At 42.3% G+C, this 20,426-nt stretch overlaps 1 protein-coding gene across 1 annotated transcript in view; it reads right to left on the reverse strand.

Annotated features, from left to right (window-relative positions):
* The window catches only part of UBE4B (ubiquitination factor E4B), a 121,579-nt gene that overhangs the window by 53,129 nt on the left and 48,024 nt on the right, over nt 1–20,426 (reverse strand). Inside the window, 7 exon segments of the mRNA XM_019461341.2 lie at nt 1,577–1,726; nt 2,497–2,633; nt 2,635–2,908; nt 3,354–3,579; nt 5,196–5,340; nt 6,563–6,650; nt 12,618–12,753. Coding sequence (XP_019316886.2) covers nt 1,577–1,726; nt 2,497–2,633; nt 2,635–2,908; nt 3,354–3,579; nt 5,196–5,340; nt 6,563–6,650; nt 12,618–12,753 — 1,156 coding nt within the window.

Raw genomic sequence — 20,426 nt, forward strand, 5'->3', positions numbered from 1 at the left:
GGATGCTGGGAGTGCAGCGCTGGTGAAAGCAGCACACAATCTGAAATCTTTGTGAGAGCACGCTGGAATTAAACAGGCCTGGGAGAGACAGCATTTCTCCTACAATTTACAGTAAGACAGGTAACAAAGCACTTTTATCATGTATGGAAACTGACTCCTAAAAAGGATGCCTGCTCGGGGGCTCAGATGGTTAAACATCCAACTTTGGCTCAGGCCATGATCTTACGGTTTGTGAGTTCGAGCCCCGTGTCGGGCTCTGTGCTGACAGCTCAGAGCCTGGAGCCTGCTTCGGATTCTGTGCCTTCCTCTCTCTCTCTCTCTCTCTCTCTCTCTTGGTCCCTCCCCCGCTCGTGCTCTCTGTCTCTGTCTCTCTCTCAAAAATGGATGAATAAACATTAAAGAAAAAAAAGGATGCCTGCTGCATTACTGTAATCGGGAAGTAGGATTTTATCTACGTGAAAAAGACACTTCTACCTTTGGGAAATTTACTTGAGAAAACAGTAATATAATGTTCAACCTAATACAAATATCAACCCTCCTGAATCAATATTCAACCCTGCACCCACACTCCTTTCTCTCTTTATATACTCTCTCTAATGATTCTTCTGAACACTGTCAAATTTAATGAAGTGTACCTAACTCCTACTGCTGTCTCTATTTATAGCCTGGAGTTATTTTTGAACAGTGCTGGGCACAAATACCAAGTCAGTCCAGTGGAAACTTCGATTTCAGAGCAAAATTCTAAGACAATGAGTCAGAGGTTCAGAAAGAAGGTGCATTATATTTTCTTGCCCAAAGTCACCTAGAACCCCAAACAGTGTTTTCAGGGTTTTCAGGGGGGTTTTCAGGTTTTCAGGGGGGAACAGACAATCAGCAGCATCGTGAACTGTGTTTTAGCCTCTGCTGCCATTCCAAAGGCCGTCTAAACAAGGGCCTAGCTTCGCTGAGGCCAAGGTGGTGACTGGTGAAGTTGAAGGCTAGAAGTGAAACCAGATTCACGGTTATAACAGTGTGGCCCAACATGCTCTTCGACAGACTGACCGTCAGACAGAGTGGGGGTGGAAAAGCGGGGGGGGAACAGACACGCGCACACACACACACACACACACACACACACACACACACGCCATCCCCGCCCCTCTGCCATTCGTGAGTAGCAGCAATCCATGCAACTGTACGTAAGAAAACATGCCTCACGGAAAACAGGTTGCTCATATCTGGCAGCTCACAAGAACACTCGCGATAGGTAAACAAAGGGCCCGTTTCTGATCTCAGGGTGGGTGAACTTGACAACCGACCTTTAATCTGCTGCTTGTATTTCTGACCAATGATTACACGTAAGTCTTCCTCTAAACTTACCGGGCAACAATGATGAGGGTGTTCCTAATGTGCCACTTTACCCCGTGATGAGGTCCTACCATCTCGGTACATGCAGGTTTCCCAGTCTTAACTCTCCCGACTGCCTCATCTGACCCTATCCTGTCTAGACTCAAAGCACACCCCTAATGAGGGCTCACAAAAGTTAGTTCCTAAGCACCTAGGCACATGCAGGGGTGAGACTCCATTCCTCTGATACCTGGACCCAAACTGGACACAAGAAAACTCATCACCACCACCACCACCTTCATCATCACCATCATCACCATCATCATCATCTTCTTCATCGTCATCACTACTGTCGCCAGAAAGCGCGAGGAAGAGGAAGGAGAAAGGATTGTCGTGCATGCTACCACAACAAAAGCAAAAAAGGTCATGAGGGAACAAAGAAAAAACAAGAGATGGAAAGCTTTTGCAACTCCTGTCCCTTTTACATTAAACGTTACGCTGAAAGTTCTGCCTGCTGACATGCAGGAACACCATTCACCCCCATCGCGTCAATGCACAGGTGCGTCCGAGAGGGGGCGGGGGGCACTGGTTAGCGGAATGCTGACGCCGCTTCTTCCTGAGAGGCTCGAATCAGAGCGTCAAGGCACAAACACCGGCCCAGCCGCAGCGATCGGGGGTGAGGGGCACCAGCCCAGACTTGCTCCCACCACCCCCCGGGCTGGCCGCATTTCAACTATGATTGGCAACAGTATAGAGAGCTGAGAGGGGCTCCCACGAGCCCCAGCTCTCGCCTACAAACTGCCCCCAGCCTCTGGAATTCATTTGTGATGAGGACTGACAGGTGAGCTAGGTTTCGGAAAGTGAAGCAACTTCTTGTTGTTGGTTTTTCTCTTTTTCTTTTTTTGGTACGGTCAGGAGGAAGAGCGAGGGGCAAGAAGAAAGGGACACACAACGGAGCACCCACACTTTCTACAGTTAGCAAAGCCTGGCAGAAGCGAGGAGTCCGGGTGCGAGCCTACCGAACTAGTTAGACGCGCGGGTTAATAACCCCAAACGGAAAAACACACGCAACTGAGGTCAGTGTCACACGCCAGTTCTTTCAAACCGAGTTAATCGTCTCTCCCTGCACTGCAAACACGCACCCAGCTCTCCTGCTGAACAAATAAATACCTAGGAGAGGTCCTTAGGGATGAGGGGCGTCTGCTCGAGGCACTGGGCGAGGCGGCCAGTAAAGGTGGGCCCAGGCTGGAGGGTCTCTGGCTGGGAGAGCTGGCAGGCACTGCTTGAGGGCTACTAGCGAGGGCAGGGCGGTCCGGGCGAGCTGGACAGAGTGGAGATGCCTGGGGACCGCGGGGCAGAAGCGGAAGGCCCCCACGGGTGGGCGACCGTGTAGGGGCGATACCGTGGAGAGGAGGGCTGGCTCCCCGCGGCGGCCCCCGAAGCCGCCCCGTGGGGACTGAGGGTAACGGAAGGCGCAGCCGGCTGGCTGGCTGCACGGCAAGGGGACGAGGCAACGGACGGGCTCGGCACCGGCACCGAGCTCCAGAAACTCGTACTGGGAGCGGGGCTCGTTTCATAGAGGCTAGAGCAGTTGAGAAAGAGGAGAAAGGAGAGAAAACGGAAGACAAACTTGAGGTAAACAGCTGCAAAGGAAAATCTCAAGCTCTGAAAGAGTAATGTGATTACACGCCAAGTGTACGCGTCTTTCAGACTCATCTAAATCATTAGAATCGAACTGCTGTACGGATCTAGAGGCTACATTTACAACACGGTAAAGCCCTCTTCCCAAGGATTAATGTACGATATATACAGCCATTTGTTTCCAAAATTTACCAAGAGCCTAACCATGGGAAGCCCAACAGACCAGCGGAAAAGACCACACCTCCTGCAATGGCTAAATGCGTCCACCCACATACAATACATGCCACAGTCTGCAGGACAAAGGCCCATGAGGGAAGAGTCCCTTCTCTTACATACTTCGTGGCTGTTTTACTACCAATTAGATGTGCCAAAGGAACCACACTGACCTAGACAACGAGCTGGCGCCGAAGGAGCCCACACCGCAGAACATGGGGCTCGCTCCTGGGTTGGAGCCGGTAGTTAGCATGAGATTTCTGTCCGGGGACCGAGCCGCCGCAATTGGCTGCGATGTGGCCGTCAGACTGGCAAATGGATTTTCATCTCTAGTCTGGGTAGACATCATTAGCACTTCCATTAAAATCTGGCCAATCAAGTCCTTAAAATCGGAGAACACTGTTGGAAAGGCAGAAGAAAGAAGAGGTTACACATGGTTCCTCCTATACATAGGCAGTCCTTGAATAAGCCACATTAAACCAGAGGTTCAGCGTGGCAACCGGAATGGATTCTGGAGCAGTACAAGGACATCAGTAGAAAACCCGGTGAAATCCAAATGAAGTCTGGAGTGGAAGTAATAGTAAGATCTTAGTCCTGACAAATACATTGTGGTTACATAAGATGTTAACGTTAGGGGAAACCTAGGTGAAGGATATACGGGAACTCCCTGCACGGTGTCTAAAACTTTTCTGTAAATCTAAAATTATTCCAAAATACAAAACTTATTTAAAAAAAGAAAGAAAACTGGAGTGTAGCCAATGAGAATCGCTGTTGACACACATTTAACTGTAACAAGAAGCCACTCCCAAATACAGGTGTCTATTTATCATATACCGGAAACAAAGCTGGGTTCGTATTTCTTCACCGACGTATGTTTTATGTACAGTAAAACTATCAAATGCGAGGTTCAAAATATTTTATGAAGGGTCTAACATTTAGTCACCATCTGGCTTTCCGGAGAAAACTCTATTTTCTAACTTTCTCCTTAATTCTCTGCAGCTCCCCAATGCCTTACTGTAAGTCTTTAGATACATTTTATATATCACTAAATAGATAAAAGTTGTAACCGAAGTAAATCTTGTCTGATTTGGTTATTAAAAATTATCACTCATATATGCACAAGACAGATTTAAGAATCTTAAGGTTTCCAGTAAGAATAGCAAGTGGCAGGGATAGAAACATGCAGGTGCTAAGCGTGTCTATGACCCGTTAATAAGAAGATCCCAGGAAAATCAGAAGAAAACTACGTGTCTGCCAGGAACACAGGGGACTTTTCTCGCCATGGAGGATGGGCAGCGCAGAAAAGGGAAAGATGATCTTCTGTGCGCTCATTTAAAGTAGATCTACTGAGGAATTATTAAGAGCCTTCTGTAGAAGGCACTAGCACTCTATCAGTGAGCAAGACAGACAAAAATCCCTGCCACCGGGGAGGTTATATTCTAGTGACAGGCAAAGGCACACTACCACACCACCCCTCTCTCTTCTGCATTCCAAATGACTGCTGTGAAGAAGAGTGACAGTGCCCTTTAATGCTGGTGTCTTGCTAAAAGCTTTATTAATTTGCTATACGAGTGCGGTTTAGGGTAGCCTCTTAAAATAGAATCCTGGAAACAGCAAAATATCAATATGTTCTATCTTCTGAAGCAATTCAATCAAGTTAATGTACTCCACTGTCTACACAGGAGTTGGGAGGCACTTAAAGCAGGTAGAGGTCATACAGAGCAGCTCTCGGGATCCCTGGAGACCACCCAGTAGGCTCCTACTTCATTAGAGACATTAATAACTTCAATTCGGAAACAATGGAGACCATTAGCATATTTATACAGTTTTCTTCTAGAGAGATCATCAAAGTACAAAACCAACGTGTCAGGAAGATCAGTGGCAAGTGGCCAAACAACAGCACCTCTGATGGTCAAAACTACAACCCCAAAGCAAGAGAAAGTGAATGTGGGTAATGGCCAAGGCCAAGGATCTTACATTCTTATTTTCTCGTAACAGCTGAGCTAGATTCTTACCTTCTTTTGGGTTCTGCTTAAATTGTGCAGAAAGAGAAGAAAGGAAGATGACGTCTCTGTCCCGGTCCTTCCAGGAGACACGAAAGATCTTACAGACCAGCTGTAAGGCCTGTTCTTCGGACACTTCAGAACCCGATGAAGGCTCCTTGTGGGGAAGAAGATTGGGGGGTTAATTTCAAGTAATTCATTTATGAATGAGGGGATTTTAGAAATGCATGCAACTGTTCGCCGACTGACTTGGGGAACAAGAAGCTGGTTACTATGACCGCAAAGTTGTGAAACGGCGATTTCACGAGTTTACAATAGAAGCTATGGGGGTGGGCGTGGGGGGACAAAAGAGCAGGAGAATTACCGGTAATCACCAAGGGAGTAAATGAATAAAGGAGATACCTACATCTTCTGTCTTTCCTTTTCTGAGCTCCAAAGGACCAGGTAAACATTCTACACACATAACCCGTTTTCATCCAAAAAATTCTCCAGAATTTAATGTTACCCACTAGTCTCTATCACAGATAAAATATCATATATATATAAAAGAGCTCCATAAGCAAAAAAGAACTCTGCAAAACAAAGCATCGTGCCACTAGAAGGCCACAGTCCAACAGAATCACCAAAACGGGTTGCTCAACACTCATAATTTGCTGCACAGAAAGAGATGCAATTATCTCTACCAGTTCTACACCATGACACTCCCCAAAGAAAACACTTTCTTTAAACATTTTATTTATTTTTGAGAGAGAGACAGAGGGAGAGCGAGCAGGGGAGGGGCAGAGAGAGAGGGAGACACAGAATCGGAAGCAGGCTCCAGGCTCCGAGCTGTCAGCACCGAGCCCGACACGGGGCTCAAACTCATGAACCATGAGATCATGACCCGAGCCAAAGTTGGATGCCCGACCGACTGAGCCACCCAGGCGCCCCAAGAAAACATCTCTTTTGCTAAACATAGGGAACTAAGCTCAGATGACAACAAAATATAAAGACCTCGGCTTCTAAGTGCTATTGGATTTCACAACCATTTTCCTCAGAATACTACCAAAAATGTGATGACCTACTTGCTTAAGCAAAAAAGATCAACAGAAAAAGTCCAAACTACCTCTAAATGCATTCTCAGCACAAACTACATTTACTGATAAAACTATGGATCCGAAACACAAAGGAATGGAGGGATTTGACCAGACTAAAAAAAGTGAGCTACCCTTCCATTAGGGCAACCTAGGCTGTGCGTTTCTCCTCAGAAGAAAAAAAGAGAGGATTTGCTGACTTGGGGTGGCCTGCTCTAACAGACTCCACAGACATAAGAAACGAAGGGGTGTTTGTTTATATTACCTGCACTAAAAACAGAAGCGAGGGTTTCATCTCTTACCAACCTTATCGCTGACGCTCCTTTTTTCTCTCCGATCGTTTTCATCAACCTCCATATTTTCGATTCCTGAATCCACATCCACCTGGGACATGCTTTAAGTACAAAAGACAAATAAGGCTTTTACCTTTTATAAGTCCACCCTGTGTCATAGCTGCTGGCTGAGGGACAGTTCTCAAGTATCGATCAAAATCAGTCAGGAAAGCAAAATAATAAAGGTTCATCTTTTTTTCTGATTAACTTTTAAGAGCACTTCATATATTAGGATAGAAACACTCTGTCTCCTATATTTGGTGGGAGCAGTGCTCCTAAGTGGTCATTTCCTTAGGCTCACTTCCAAAAACAAATTAGAGCGTATTTTCTATATATACAATCAGAGCCTTACTACAAAAACCTGGTTAAGTACAAACACCTTTTTTCCCCCACATTAAATAAAAATTTTCCCGGCACCATTTATTGAAATGACCGTCCTTGTAACACTAATATGAAATCACCTCTCACAGGTCCGACTGCAATGTATGTATGTGTCTATTTCTATTTGATAATTTGTCTCCCCCTCCCCCCCCCAAAGAAAACCCCATCCTATCTTACTAAAACTTCACAGTGAATCTCGGGATCTGCTAGGTCAAAGCCTGCACCTCACTATCCTACTTCAAGAGAGTCTTGGCCATTCTTGGCCTTTTACTCTTCACACATCCTTAAGAATCAGCTTCACAGACTCCTTAAAAGTCCTGTTGGCATCTTGACTAGAATTTCATCGACTTGTGAGATCCAACTGGGGAGAAATGACATCATTATGTTGCGTCTATTCATGGACAACGTATCTTTCTGCAACTGTGTAGGCCTTCTTTAAAGTCTTTCAATAAACTATCATAATTTGCTCCATAGTCTTTCACTTCTTTTCTAAACTTATACCTAGGTACCATGTATCTTTTGCTGAAACTGTGCAGGGTACCTTTTTAAAAATTAACTTGTCTGATCTCTTGTTGCTAGTACCTAGTAATATAACTGATACAGACCTCTTAGGAGCAACTTGTATACCTACACATAGGACTTACTAGGTAGAAAATAATCTCATCTCCAAATAAGAACGGTTTTATTTCTTCCACTCCAATCCTTACTTGTTTTTCTGCACTAGGTAGGATCCCCACGTGGACCAGACGTAGAAATAGCAGCCACCTTTGTTCTTATCCCTGATTTTGAAGAGAGTGCTTCTAATTTCTCACCCCTGAGTATGAGAGTTGCTGTAGGTTCTTGAGAGATGTCCTTTATATCAGTCAGAATAAGGTAGGCTATGCTGTGGTTACACAAACACTTGGAAACCTTAGAGGCTTAACGCTCTAAGGGTTATTTCTTGCTTACGCAAAGTCTGGTGAGAGTGAAGCATCCTTACTCCATCTTTAATCTACGCCATCTGCAATACACAGCCTCCAAGGTCACTGGAGCGAGAGAAGAGAGTGACGGAGGAGGAATATCGGCTCAACTGCCTTCACCTAAAAGTGACACATGTCCCTTCCACGCACAGTCTACTGGACAAAACGAGGTACTTGGCCCCAATCTAACTGCACAGGAAACTGGAAATGCAGGGGAGCACGTGAAATATTTGCTCAACTCTGTCTCTGCCGTATTGTCCACTCAGGATGCACCTTTCTGTTTGCTGTTTGCAAAGATTCTTATCATGAAATGATGTTGGGTTTTATCAAACTCTTCCAACTACCAAGATCGTATGGTTTTTCTCTTTAATATATAATGTGGTCAATGATATTTGCAGATTTTCAAATGCTGCATGCACCCTTGCATTCCTGGGATAAATCCATGTTGCTCATAGGTTACACTGATACTTTTAACTAAACTTATGGTTGAAATATCTGCACAGAACTGTCCACAGATGATCGGATGTGTTTGACTGAATAAAGCTTCACAAAGGAAACATTCTAATGTGATCAGGGCCCATATCAAGAAACAGAACGTGACCTGCCGGTTCTTCGAATCCTTCCACCCACAACTACACTGGCCCACAGTAACCACTATCCTGGCATCTAGCCCCAGAGAAGTTCTGTCTGCTCTTTATGTGTTGCAATAGTTGACTTGTCAGTATCTCAAGATTTCTGCAAATACGTTCACGAGCATGATTACCATGCGATTTGTTTCTTTTATATTATTCTTGTCTGGTTGTGATATTCAGGTCTCGTTAGCTTTGTAAACTGAATTGGCAAGCAGCCCCTATTTTTTTTAATTACCTGGAAAAATCTGTGTACAACTGGAACGGTAGAATTTACCTATAAAATTATATGGGCAAGCTACTTTCTTTGGCAAATTTTTAAACACTGATTCAATTCATTTCATGGTTTTTGATTATTCAGGCTTTCTCTTTCCTCTTGAGCCCATTTTGGGAGAATTATGTTTTTCTAGGAATTTGATTTTTATCCAAATTTTCGTATTTACTTGCACGTTGCATATTTACAATTTTTCACGGAATTCTCTTTTTCAGTAACAAATATCACTGAGTGCCCCCTTCTATGCAGGCATTGTTCTAGGTGTCTGAGATGTCAATGAACAAACAAAAGAGACAATACAAGCCCTGTGTTATGGAGCTTACCTTCTCATTAGAGGGTGAAAGATCATAAACAATAAATTTAATACGTAAGTAAAACGTATCACATAATGATAAATGCTACGGAAAAAATAAAGCAAAAAGAGTAGGGAAAAGGCAACGGAGAGTGCAGGACTTTCCATTTTAAATGGGGTGAGCCTCACTGAGAAATGCCACATGAGTACAAACAGGAAGGGGGTTAGCCATGCGCATATCCAGGGCAAGAGCCTTCCAAGACAAGGGTTCCTATTTTCAATACTTAGTCATATTCTCTTCTTCCTTGTTTCATTTATATTAGAGCTTTATATTTTCTCCTAAGAACCGCTTTGGCTGCAACATGAAGCTCATGATGTGTCATATCTGTTATTGTTCAGTTTCAGGTAATTCCAAATTTCTTTTTTGACCTGTAGTTAGACGCATGCTCTGTTTTAAAGATTTCCAAATGTATGAGGGATTTAAAAATTTTTTCCCCTGTATTAATTACCTAACCTAATGTCCTAGTCAGAAAACGTGATCGGTTTGATCCTGCATTCTGAAACTCTCCGGTCTTTGGATATTAGGAGAATACGCATTCTCCAACTGTAGAGTGCAAAGGATCAGATCCACCTTGTTAGCTGTGTTGTTTCATTTGTTCATATGCTTACTGACGCTCACTCTTTTTGATCTATCCATGCACCAAAGGGATGTGTCAAAATCTCCCGTTATGAGTATGTGTCACTTTCTTCTAGTTCTACTGTTACTTGCTTTATTGTTGCTGCTGTCACACAAGTATGTGTGTATACTTTGGAAACTGTTACATCCTGTTAAACAATACACAGTGCTTATGTCTAGTAGTATTTTGTGCCTTAAAGACTAATCTATTGTTTACCCCAATCTTCTCTTGTTTAGTATTTGCATGGAATATCTTTCCCTTTTCTTTCACTTCCAACAAAACGTTGAAAGTTCTAACCTACTGCTTCAGGTATGTCTTCTGTAAACCAAGATAAAGCTGGGTTCGGTTTCATTTTTAACCCGGATTGAAGCCTTTCACTGTGATTCACTGTGATTACTGACCTATTCTTCATTTCTTTTAACCGTCTTATTTTGTGCCATTTGTCTTTCCTTTAAAATTTGTGCTTCCGTCCCCCCAGACTCCCAACCCCCATTCCATATTTTCCCTTTACTGCTTTGGAAAACATACTCCATTCCTGTTCTTTTAGTGGCCACCCCTGAAATTGTATCAAGTACCCTTAACTCAAAATCTACAAGTTGGCCAGTATCTTCACCCCTGTCCCAAGTACACAGGGACGTTAGTGCTCTAATGACCTCCCCCCGGCCCCTGCCCTTCCATGCTACTGCTATCCAGAATGTTGTACCTAACTCGTTTTTTCACTTCTCTCCCTCGATTTTATTGTATATTCTGTTACCATTGTTTTACACTACCCCTGTCTGTTTAGATTTACCACGTTTATTATTCACTCACCCTTCCTTCGTGCATCTCAGACATTAGTCCCGAGATCATTTTCCTTCTTCGTCAACTACATCTGTTAACAGCTGGGGTCTTCAGAAGTGGCAGACTACCAGGATGTCTGCGTGTGTTGGTTTTCTGAATCTGTATAAATATCTTTATCTCCCCTGTGCTTCTCAGAGACTGGTGCACAAGGCTTCACAACTGCCAGTGGACAGTGAATTTACCTTCAGCGTTTGACACTATTATCCCACCATCTGACTTCCATCATTCAGACATCTAACTATCATTCTTTGGTAGACGATCTCTTTTTTCTCTCTGGCTGCACTAAAGGTCTTTTTGTCTTTGATGTTCTGAAATTTTACCATAAAATGTCCAGATATGAATGTCTCTCTGTTTCATCAGCAGGCGAGCTGCTGGGCTTTTTGAGTCTGAGGATTCATATCATTTATCCACTCTAGAAAAATTCTTAGCCGTTTATCTTTTGGATAATGGCTTCCAAACCAGTAGAGGAAAACACATGGAACAAAGCGTGGTGTGGGGAATCGCTCTAAGTCTCTCTGTTCTCACCTTTTGAAATGTCTACTAGATACTGGTTGGATCTGTGTCCGTTATGTCTCTAAGTATCTTGCGTATTTTTATCTCTTTCTCTTTGAGGCACACACTGCGTAATTTCTTCAGCTCTACCATTCGGTTTGTTAACTCTCTCTTTAGCTATGTCCTATCAACTGTTTTAACTCTCACATCACGTTTTCAATTTGAATTACCTTTTCATTTCTAGAAATTCTACTTGGTTCTTTTTCAAACGTGCTTGGTTGTCTTTATAGCTGCTCTCCCCTTTTCATGTTTTCAGTTCCCTTTGTAATTTATTTAAACATACGTATTTTGTATTGTCCATCTGATAATTCCAAAAACCAAAAATATATAGGTGAAGAATTCTACTGTTACTGGTACTGCCATAGGTTACTCACGGTGGCTTTCATCTGGCGTGTTCTTTGAGTTTTGACCATGAGTTCATACTTCTTGGAAATTTTTCTAAGGAAATTCTCTGAAGACATGACTTACGTCTGCTTCCGTAAGATGCCTTAAAAGCAGTATAGGCCTGGGTCCACTGCTAGTTCTCAGCTTGAGGCTCGTCAGACTGTACCAATAGTGTAAATCGAGGTACTAAACCCGTATGGAGTCACCCACTGGCCATGAAATTACACAGTTGACTTGATTTTTAAAAAATGTATCTACTCAGAGCAAAGGTGGTAAGGACACCATTGTTTTTACTCTGTGGGATTGATTTTCTTCTACTTCATCTTTTCCCTGAGAGTGTCATCCTTTCGGAATTCTTATCTAAGGTGAGGCGATCTCTGATCGGCCTCCTCGCCCCGACCCATCAACTTGCCGAAGCTCTGTTCCGGTGCCTCTGAACCTCTTTCACTTCATAACACACCCAGAAAATACTATTTGTCTGGTCCACTGACACAAACTGTGGGAGCTGCTTCAGGGCAGGGGAGACGGGTCCTGGCGCAGGGGGTTCTTTATTCTGCCCAAGGAACAAAGGAACTGATACCTCAGCCACTCTATTACCATTCACGGCACACTTACAGCACGGAACGCTCTGCTCTGGACATCCTGACCCTTATGGAGCTCCTAAGGCATCTGGCTTCCCGTGTGTACCCTTCCCTTCCAAACGTTTACGTTTCACTGATGAGTAAAACTTGGAAGAAATTCTTAGGGACGGACATATGCTCGCCAACACGGTATATACAAAGTAAGGACATCAGAAAACATTTTTCAAAAAACTTTTTTACCACTTACACCATTATTTCATAAAAGACATTTCAATACAAAAAGCTAAACAACTTATAAAGAACATTTCAGAATAATACAAAGACCTATAAGCCTCACAGATCTCACACTAATTTGCTAATAAGGACTGGTGTAAATCTCTGGGTGGACTAGAGACCGAAGTGACCGAATCTTTCCCTTTCCATAAATCCCACAGCTTATCGGACAACTGGCTTACTTTACCTTTTTTCACAAGAGACACCATCGATATCCATGCTCTGGGAACGCGAGAGAGACTGAGATTGGGTTTCAAGGCTATTGGAGGGCGAGCTGCTGAGAGAACTGACTCCTTCACTGCTCTGGCTTCGATGAGCTACTCCTAACCAGAAAAGATACGAGAAATTTAAGTTTCCTGTGAAGTAACATGAAAGCCACTTGTAATGGCAACAGTAGTCATACACAATCGGCATCCACACCACCAAAACAGTCAGCAAATGAGGATTCTCTATCGGGAGATCATGCTAACAGTGTGACGTTAAAGTCATGGAAACATCAGCAAGAAATCAGAGTGCATCCATATACGTCGCCTGAGGTCAGCGACAGAGCTACATCTGGTAACTAAAACGGACTCCTCATCGCTTTTTCTTTCGCCAGTTCAAATATGGTCCCTGGATACAAATTAACTACCGTGATTGTCCAGAAAAAAATCCTTGAAACGTGCCAGAAAGAAGATAAATTAATAAATGGCTATAGAGATATACAGATGGACAGATGTGTGATAAAGCAAATAGACCACAATGTTAACGGTAGGAGCTAGATGGCAGGTATATAGGTGTTCGTTTCGAGTCTTTCAACTTTGCTGTATGCTTACGACCTGCACAAAAATGTTGACAACATGCAAACAGAGCCATCGATAACCAATGTCCTTAAATACAGATCATTCACTGACTGAACATGTCATCTGATGATGGGGAAAATAAAAACCCTGACATTGACCTTGCTTTCATGGAACCTACAGTACAGTGAACCACAGCCCTGCGTACGGGGCCGATTATTTCTCATCCATGTCTTTGAAACCATGTTCATCCCACAGAATTTAAAAAAATACTTTAACTCTACAAATATCTTTCCACAAAAAAGTTTTACCCAGGCATTTGCAAGTACTTTAAAAAATATATACCTATGTTGCTGCAAGGAAAATCAGACTCAGGTTAAAAAAAAAAAAACAAAACAAAAAACAAAAACAAAAAAACCCAAAAAAACTTGAGTTGCCATTTGTAGCTAAAATAACTACCAAGTGGACAACCTTTAACCCTCCCAGCACTCCAGGAGAGTAAACCTGCCACTCCTATGTGTCTCTCTCATTGAAGAAGATCACTAAACGTTCATCCATTCTTCACAGGTTTTAACGCGTCTGTTTCTTAAAGCTTCCTCGGGACTCATAAAAGAGAAAAGACACTGAATCCTGACTATTCCTAAGTAGACTCAAGGAAAATACAGAAAACATCTGATGTGGCAACAATTTGAACTAAGCTCAGAGAAGACAGTAAAACTTTAAGAATGTTTTCTTAAACATTCAAGAATGTAACCCAAAGTGAGTTCTCAGTAGCTACTGACTGAAGATCACAAAACATCCATCCATTCCTGATAGCTAGAATCATGACACGTATCACAAGGAAAGGTCTGACATTTTAAAATAAAATTAATCAATAATGAAGTTCAGCAACTTTTATGGGATATCAGTTAAGCAGCTTTAAAATTTCTACCTTATAAAACCAGTCTTAAAATTAAACTAAGTTGTTCAAAAACACTGTGTTCATAACATAGCACACTCTTCTATGCTACGTGTACAATAACCCTACGGTAACACAGTGCCAGAGTTCACCATAGAGTCCAGGATACTGTGGTTGCGATATTTTTATAAAACATCAAGTATATCATCTGAATTCTTTTCCTGAACCCTCCCCACGGGCTCTTCACATCCTGGGTCCAGTGGGGCGGTTCTCCCCAGAGTTTACTACGTATCGCAGTGTTCCTCGGTCTGTCCACACCCTCCAGAATTTGGGTGACCTCGTTGCGGTCTTAAACTTAAAAAAACGTACGGTGTCTTTGAATCCATATAAATCAACTACTGATTTGGCTAAAGCCAAATCGAGCAACAACACAAAATATCGCTTTGTTTCCAAATCACACACACAGGCTTCTGTGGTCCTCGGTCCTCATTCTCTACCATTCCTAACTTGGGAAATCGCTGTCAGGAAGCCAAATTTCAAGGAATGGAGAACCCCGCTTCTTCATCTCCGTAAGGGCAGGTATTGAAGAATTAAAACAGATATAATCTCCGGTTCTCTTTGACGAGATTTAAAAATTTAAAAACAATTCTTCAAAAACTGAGGGTGTGTAAGTAAGCTTTGCCTGCTTAGTAAAATATGAACTACAAACTTTCAAGATGGCAGCTATCCAAACTTTTATTACTAATAAGAGCTTGTTAAAGGTAAATTATCCATTCTGTGCAGGAAGGCCATAATTTTAAAGGAAATAAGGAGGATTTTATTTCTCTAAGATTTGCCTCCCAGAATGGTAGTATTTCCTGAATGCTATTTCCTTTCAGGTATAAGCCAGACCAAGTGCCTATTTAAGCTGTAACACTAGATCTAGTCCAGTATTTTACACACACACACACACACACAAAGGGGCTTGCTAAATTACAGTATAAAAAGAAGCACAGAATTGCCAGAAGGTACCTTAAAGCCCCAATAAAACTGTTAAAAAGGTGTGCGGGTGGTGGGGAGTGACTTTACAATCTTAGCCATCTTCTTCTTTGACAGATGAGAATACGGAGACCTGTGAAGTCTAAGAACTTCCTTTAGCAAGTCAGAAACAGAGGCAAGATTAAAACACATGTCTCTTGACTCCAAGGAAAATGCTACTATTTCCTCTACCCCAAACTGCTGAACAATTCTTTGATCACGGCTATTTTAAATCAAAGCTATATGTTTCTACATCCTAAAATTATAAAAGCTGGGGCGCCTGGGTGCCTCCGTCGGTTAAGTGTTCGATTTTGGCTCAGGTCATGATATCAAGGATTGTGGGTTCGGGCCCTGTGTCGGGCTCTGTGCTGACAGCTCAGAGTCTGCAGCCCGCTTCGGATTCTGTGTCGCCCTCTCTCTCTCTTTGCCCCTCCCCCACTCGTGCTCTGTCTCTCTCTCAAAAATAAACATTAAAATAAATAAAATTATAAAAGCAAAACTTAAAAAGGTATTAGTGTTATAAAAAGAATCATTCCTTCCACTACTTATCAAAATTCTAAGACTTATTTAACATAGATCTTGACAATGAACTAAGCTAAAAGGTTAACATTCATGGAAAATACAAAGTACACTAGTACTTTCTTTGGCCAATACCAAACTCACCCTCTCAATACGACTTATAATGAACATTTTCTACTCCATAAAACCGACTCATATATTCAGTCAGCAGCTAACTTCCTAGTGAAAACATTTTGCTCTTGTGACTAAACACAAATAAAATGAAATTTCAAATGTGTAAAGAAATATAGTGGTATCTAAAATATCGAGACAAGAAGACCAACAACTCGAATTAGAAAAATGGTTTGATCTTCTTATTTATGAGACAGAGTATTCCCTTCCTTAGTGTCAAAAGGGTGGATCATGCCAAGAATCATACATCTGGACTCAAAAGATCTTGACGGCTCCTTGGAGAAACGGTGGAGTCTACAGCTAGTGCAAAACAAAGATGGGATGAGCCTGGGGCATCTGATAGTGCCAGCAAGACAGTGCTCAAAAAAAATAAAAATAAAAGGATGACTGTGCCAAACAGAGTCGTCAACCCAAAAGAGATCCCAATGACCAAAGCTAGAACAATTTGTGTAAAATAATAAAGCAAAAATAAATAATAATTTGAATTATAACTCAAAGTACAAAATAAATATACATGAGTTCATACCGATGTATGTAAGCATTAACTTAGTAACTGGGGAGAAGGGGGTGAATGTCCCTTACAGAAGAATCCCATATAATGTATCTATGTGTAGATACTCCCCACCCCAGAAGGTAAAACTTAGCTCCCACTGCTTGAGTGGGGTAGGCTGGACTTAAGAACTCACCACTGAAGAACTGAGTCTGGAAAGGGAAAAGAATCGTTACTTCACAGTAGAGAGACCTGGCAGACTGCAGCTTAACTCGGTGGTGAAGGTCAACGTGACCGGCAGTGCGGCAGGGCCCTTTGCCTGTGTGATACTCTCCCCCCAAAACCCCACACCCCAGACTAATCATGAGAAAAACACTAGACGAAGCCAAATTAAGAGACATTCTATACAACGCTCTTCAAAACTGTCAAGAAAATGAAAAGCACAGAAACACTGAGAAACTGTCACAGACCAAAGGAGATTCATCTGTAGTTTGGTTAACAGCAGTATACCAAAGATTTTTATGGTTTCAGGTCTCACAGTTAGGTCTAGTTCCTCGTGTATTTTAGATATTAGCCACTTATCAGATACACAATTTGCAAATTTTTTCTCCCATTCTATAAGCTGCCTTTTCAGTGTTGATGGTTTCCTTTGCTTCACGGAAGCTTTTTACTTTGATATGGTCCTACTTGTTTATGTTTGCTTTTGTTACCTTTGCTTTTGGAGTCAGAGCCAAAAACCAGCGCCAAGACTGATGTCAAGGTACTTACCATAAGCCTATGTTTTCTGCTAGGAGTTTCATGGTTTCCAGTCTTACGTTCAAGTCTTTACCCATTTTCAGCTACTTTTTGTGTGGCGTAAGACAGTCCAGTTTCATTCTGCCGCATATGGCTGTCCATTTGCTGAAGAGACCGCCCCCAATGTACATTCATGGCTCCTTTGTCATAAATTAATTGACCATATATGGGTGGTCAGTTTCTGGGCTCTCTATTCTTTTCCATTAACCTATGTGAACGTTTTTATGCCAGGTCATGCAATTTTGATTACTATAGCTTTGTAACAGCTTGAAATCAGGTAGTGTGACACCTTCAGCTTTGTTCTTCTCAGGACTGTTTTGGCCATTTGGGGTCTTCTGTGGTTCTGTATAAATTTTAGGATTATTCTATTTCTATGAAAATGCCACTGGAATTTTCATAGAGATTGCATTGAATCCACAGATTGCTTTAGCTTGGTATGGACATTTTATCAATATTAATTCTTTCAATCCATGAGCACAGAAGATCTTTCCAGTTATCTGTGTCTTTTTAAAATTCTTCCATCAACACCTTGTAGTTTTCAGTGCATACATCTTCCACCTACTTGGTTAAATTTATTCCTCGATATTTTGTTCTTTTTGATGCAATTGTAAATGGGATTATTTTATTTCTATTTCCAATAGTCCATTACAAGCGTATGGAAACACAAGAGATTTTTGTATATTGATTTTTTTAGCCGACAACTTTACTGAATTCATTATCAAGTTTTAACAGTATTTGGGTGGAGTCTTCAGCGTTTTGTACACAGAGTATCAAGTCGCCTGCAAATAGTGACAGTTCTACTTCCTTTCCAATCCTGATGTGTGGTTTTGGTTTTTGTTTTTTTTTTGCCTAATTGCCTGGTCAGGACTTTCGAAGTTGGGTTGAATAAAAGTGGCAGGAATGAGCAAACTTCTTTGGTTCGTAATCTTAGAGGGAAAGTTTTTGGGTTTTCACCCTTGAGTGTAACATTAGCTGTGGACCAGTCAAACATGCCTTTATTACACTGAGGCACATTCCCTCTATACGCACTTTGTTGAGAGTTTTTATCATAAATGGATGTTGAATTTTGTCAAACGCTTATTCTGCAAGCTCATACGATTTTTATCCTTCGTTTTGCTAATGTGGTGTATCGCACTGGTTGGCATGCAGATGTTGAACCCTCCCTAGATCCCAGAAATAAATCCCACTTGATCACAGTATACGTATGATCCTTTAGCGTACTACTGATTTTAGTTAGCTAATATTTTGTTGAGGATTTCCGCACCTATATTCATCACGGATACTGGCCTATAATTTTCTTTTCTCGTGGTGTCCTTTCCTGATTTGTTTGGGCACCAGGGTAATGGCTAGCCCCACAGAATTGTCTGGAAGTATCCGTCCCTCTTCCTCTTCTTTTTTTTGCGGCGGCGGGGCGGGGGTAGAGTTAGAGAAGGGTTGGTATTAATTCCTTGAGTTCACTAGTGAAGCTGTGTCTGGTCCTGGACTTTTGTTTGTTGGGAGGTTTTTGATTACAGACTCAAGTCTCCTTACTAGTAATCAGGCTATTTAGATTTTCTGTTTCTTCATGATCCCGTCTTAGAAGGCTGTGTGTCAAAATATCAGTATTTCTTTTTGTTGTTGTTTTAATTAAAACATTAGCATTTCTTAAATGCACGCCCTTAGACTCCAATCGGGAGCCTGGAGACAGATGGTGAGAAAAACCGCTAGCATATTCCCAAATCAAAAAAAGAGAATTACTTCCTGGATGCAGACCTACTATGAGCTCAACAGAGAAGAGAAATGTAAGATAGCTTTATTCAGAGTTTGCAATCTAGTTAGCAAAACAACATAAATGCACACAAAATTAAGAATGGCATGTGCAGCATAATTTCTAAGGGTTTGAAGTATCTGGAGTGAGTGTGATGGTTCCTGGAGCAGGAGCAGAGTTGCTCTGAAAACAGGAAATGAAGTTAAATGAAAGGGGGGGGGGGGGCTCATCACAGAGGACCCTGAAAGTTCCTGGACTGCATTCAGGTGCAAACAAGGAGGACTTCTGAGCAGGTGACGTGTCTGATCTCGCCTACTGAGCCATCAAGTCCCTCAAGGGATAGGAACTGCATTTTCTGGAAACCACTCTCACACACCATTTACTTCTGTGCCTTCCCTAGACTTGAGAGCACGAACTAAGCAGTGGAAGCGGCAATTTTGTGATGTTCACGTCCCACTATGTGGGCAGAGTGCTAGCGGGGAGTTTGGTTGGAGTCAGAGGCAACAGAAGCTCAAGGACCAGGTTGACCTGAATGGAGACAGAGGAGGAGAAAAAAGGGATCAAGCCCAGGTCGAAACAGGAAGCTGATTCCCAGAGCTAAGAAGACGTCAGACTTCCTCCAGATTCACAAAATAAATATCATGATCCTAGCAATAATGTCATACAATGCAGCCCATTATAATAAAAACACATACAGAACATCCTCCCCCTTTTGGTGGCCAAAATACATGCAAAACATGACCCCCTTGGGTAGCCGAAAAGTCACCCCAATGAGACGAAATGACTGTGCTGGTATAGGGCACACCAGGTACAGCTAAAGCAAAAGAGATTTCAACACCACCAAGAGCCTCCCAAGCCCCGCAGATGTGAGGGGTCTCACTACAGCCCTCTGGCCTTGGGACTTGTGCCTGAGCTGGGCCTCCAGCTTGCTTCTGAATCACCCTCCAGCCCTCTCTCTCCCCCAGGTGGGGGGAGACGAAGCTATAGACCAAGTGGAAACAATAGGGCTTCTTTCTGAAGAAGAAAAAAAAGATTTAAATACTGGATTAGCAATCAACAATAGGACGAAGGGTTATAATTTTGTCACTGCTAACAGCATTCTTAGCCAAAGACAATTTATTATAAAAGCATGATTCTGATTTTGTTGAAATTTCTACAAAGGTACCACTATTAAATAACAAAGTTCTGTATCAAAACCGGAGAAGGAAATTGAAGGGAAATTGAAGACGACCACTCTGCATCAATCATCACCAAGTCCATTTTTGCCCCAGGACCTCGGCATCTGCTGTTCCTTCTGTCAGGAAAGAACACCCAACAGATAACCACTTGGTTTGCTCCCCAGCTTCATTCAGGCTTCTGTTGAAATGTCATCTTCTTAATGAGGCCTACAGTCATCTCTACCTTAAAACAGCAATGCCTTCCTCCCTCGCCAATACGGACTCCCAACATAATTCTCTCTTTTCTCCACAAGAATTCGCACCACCTGACAGATTTTATGGTTTTTAAACACAGTTTGTCTTCTCTTACTAGACTATATGCGACGTGACCCAGAACAGAACCTAACAAACACACGACAGGAT

This window comes from Panthera pardus, unplaced genomic scaffold (assembly GCF_024362965.1).
Source record: "Panthera pardus isolate Hobbes unplaced genomic scaffold, ASM2436296v1 HiC_scaffold_11, whole genome shotgun sequence".
In the NCBI taxonomy this organism is placed as follows: domain Eukaryota; kingdom Metazoa; phylum Chordata; class Mammalia; order Carnivora; family Felidae; genus Panthera; species Panthera pardus.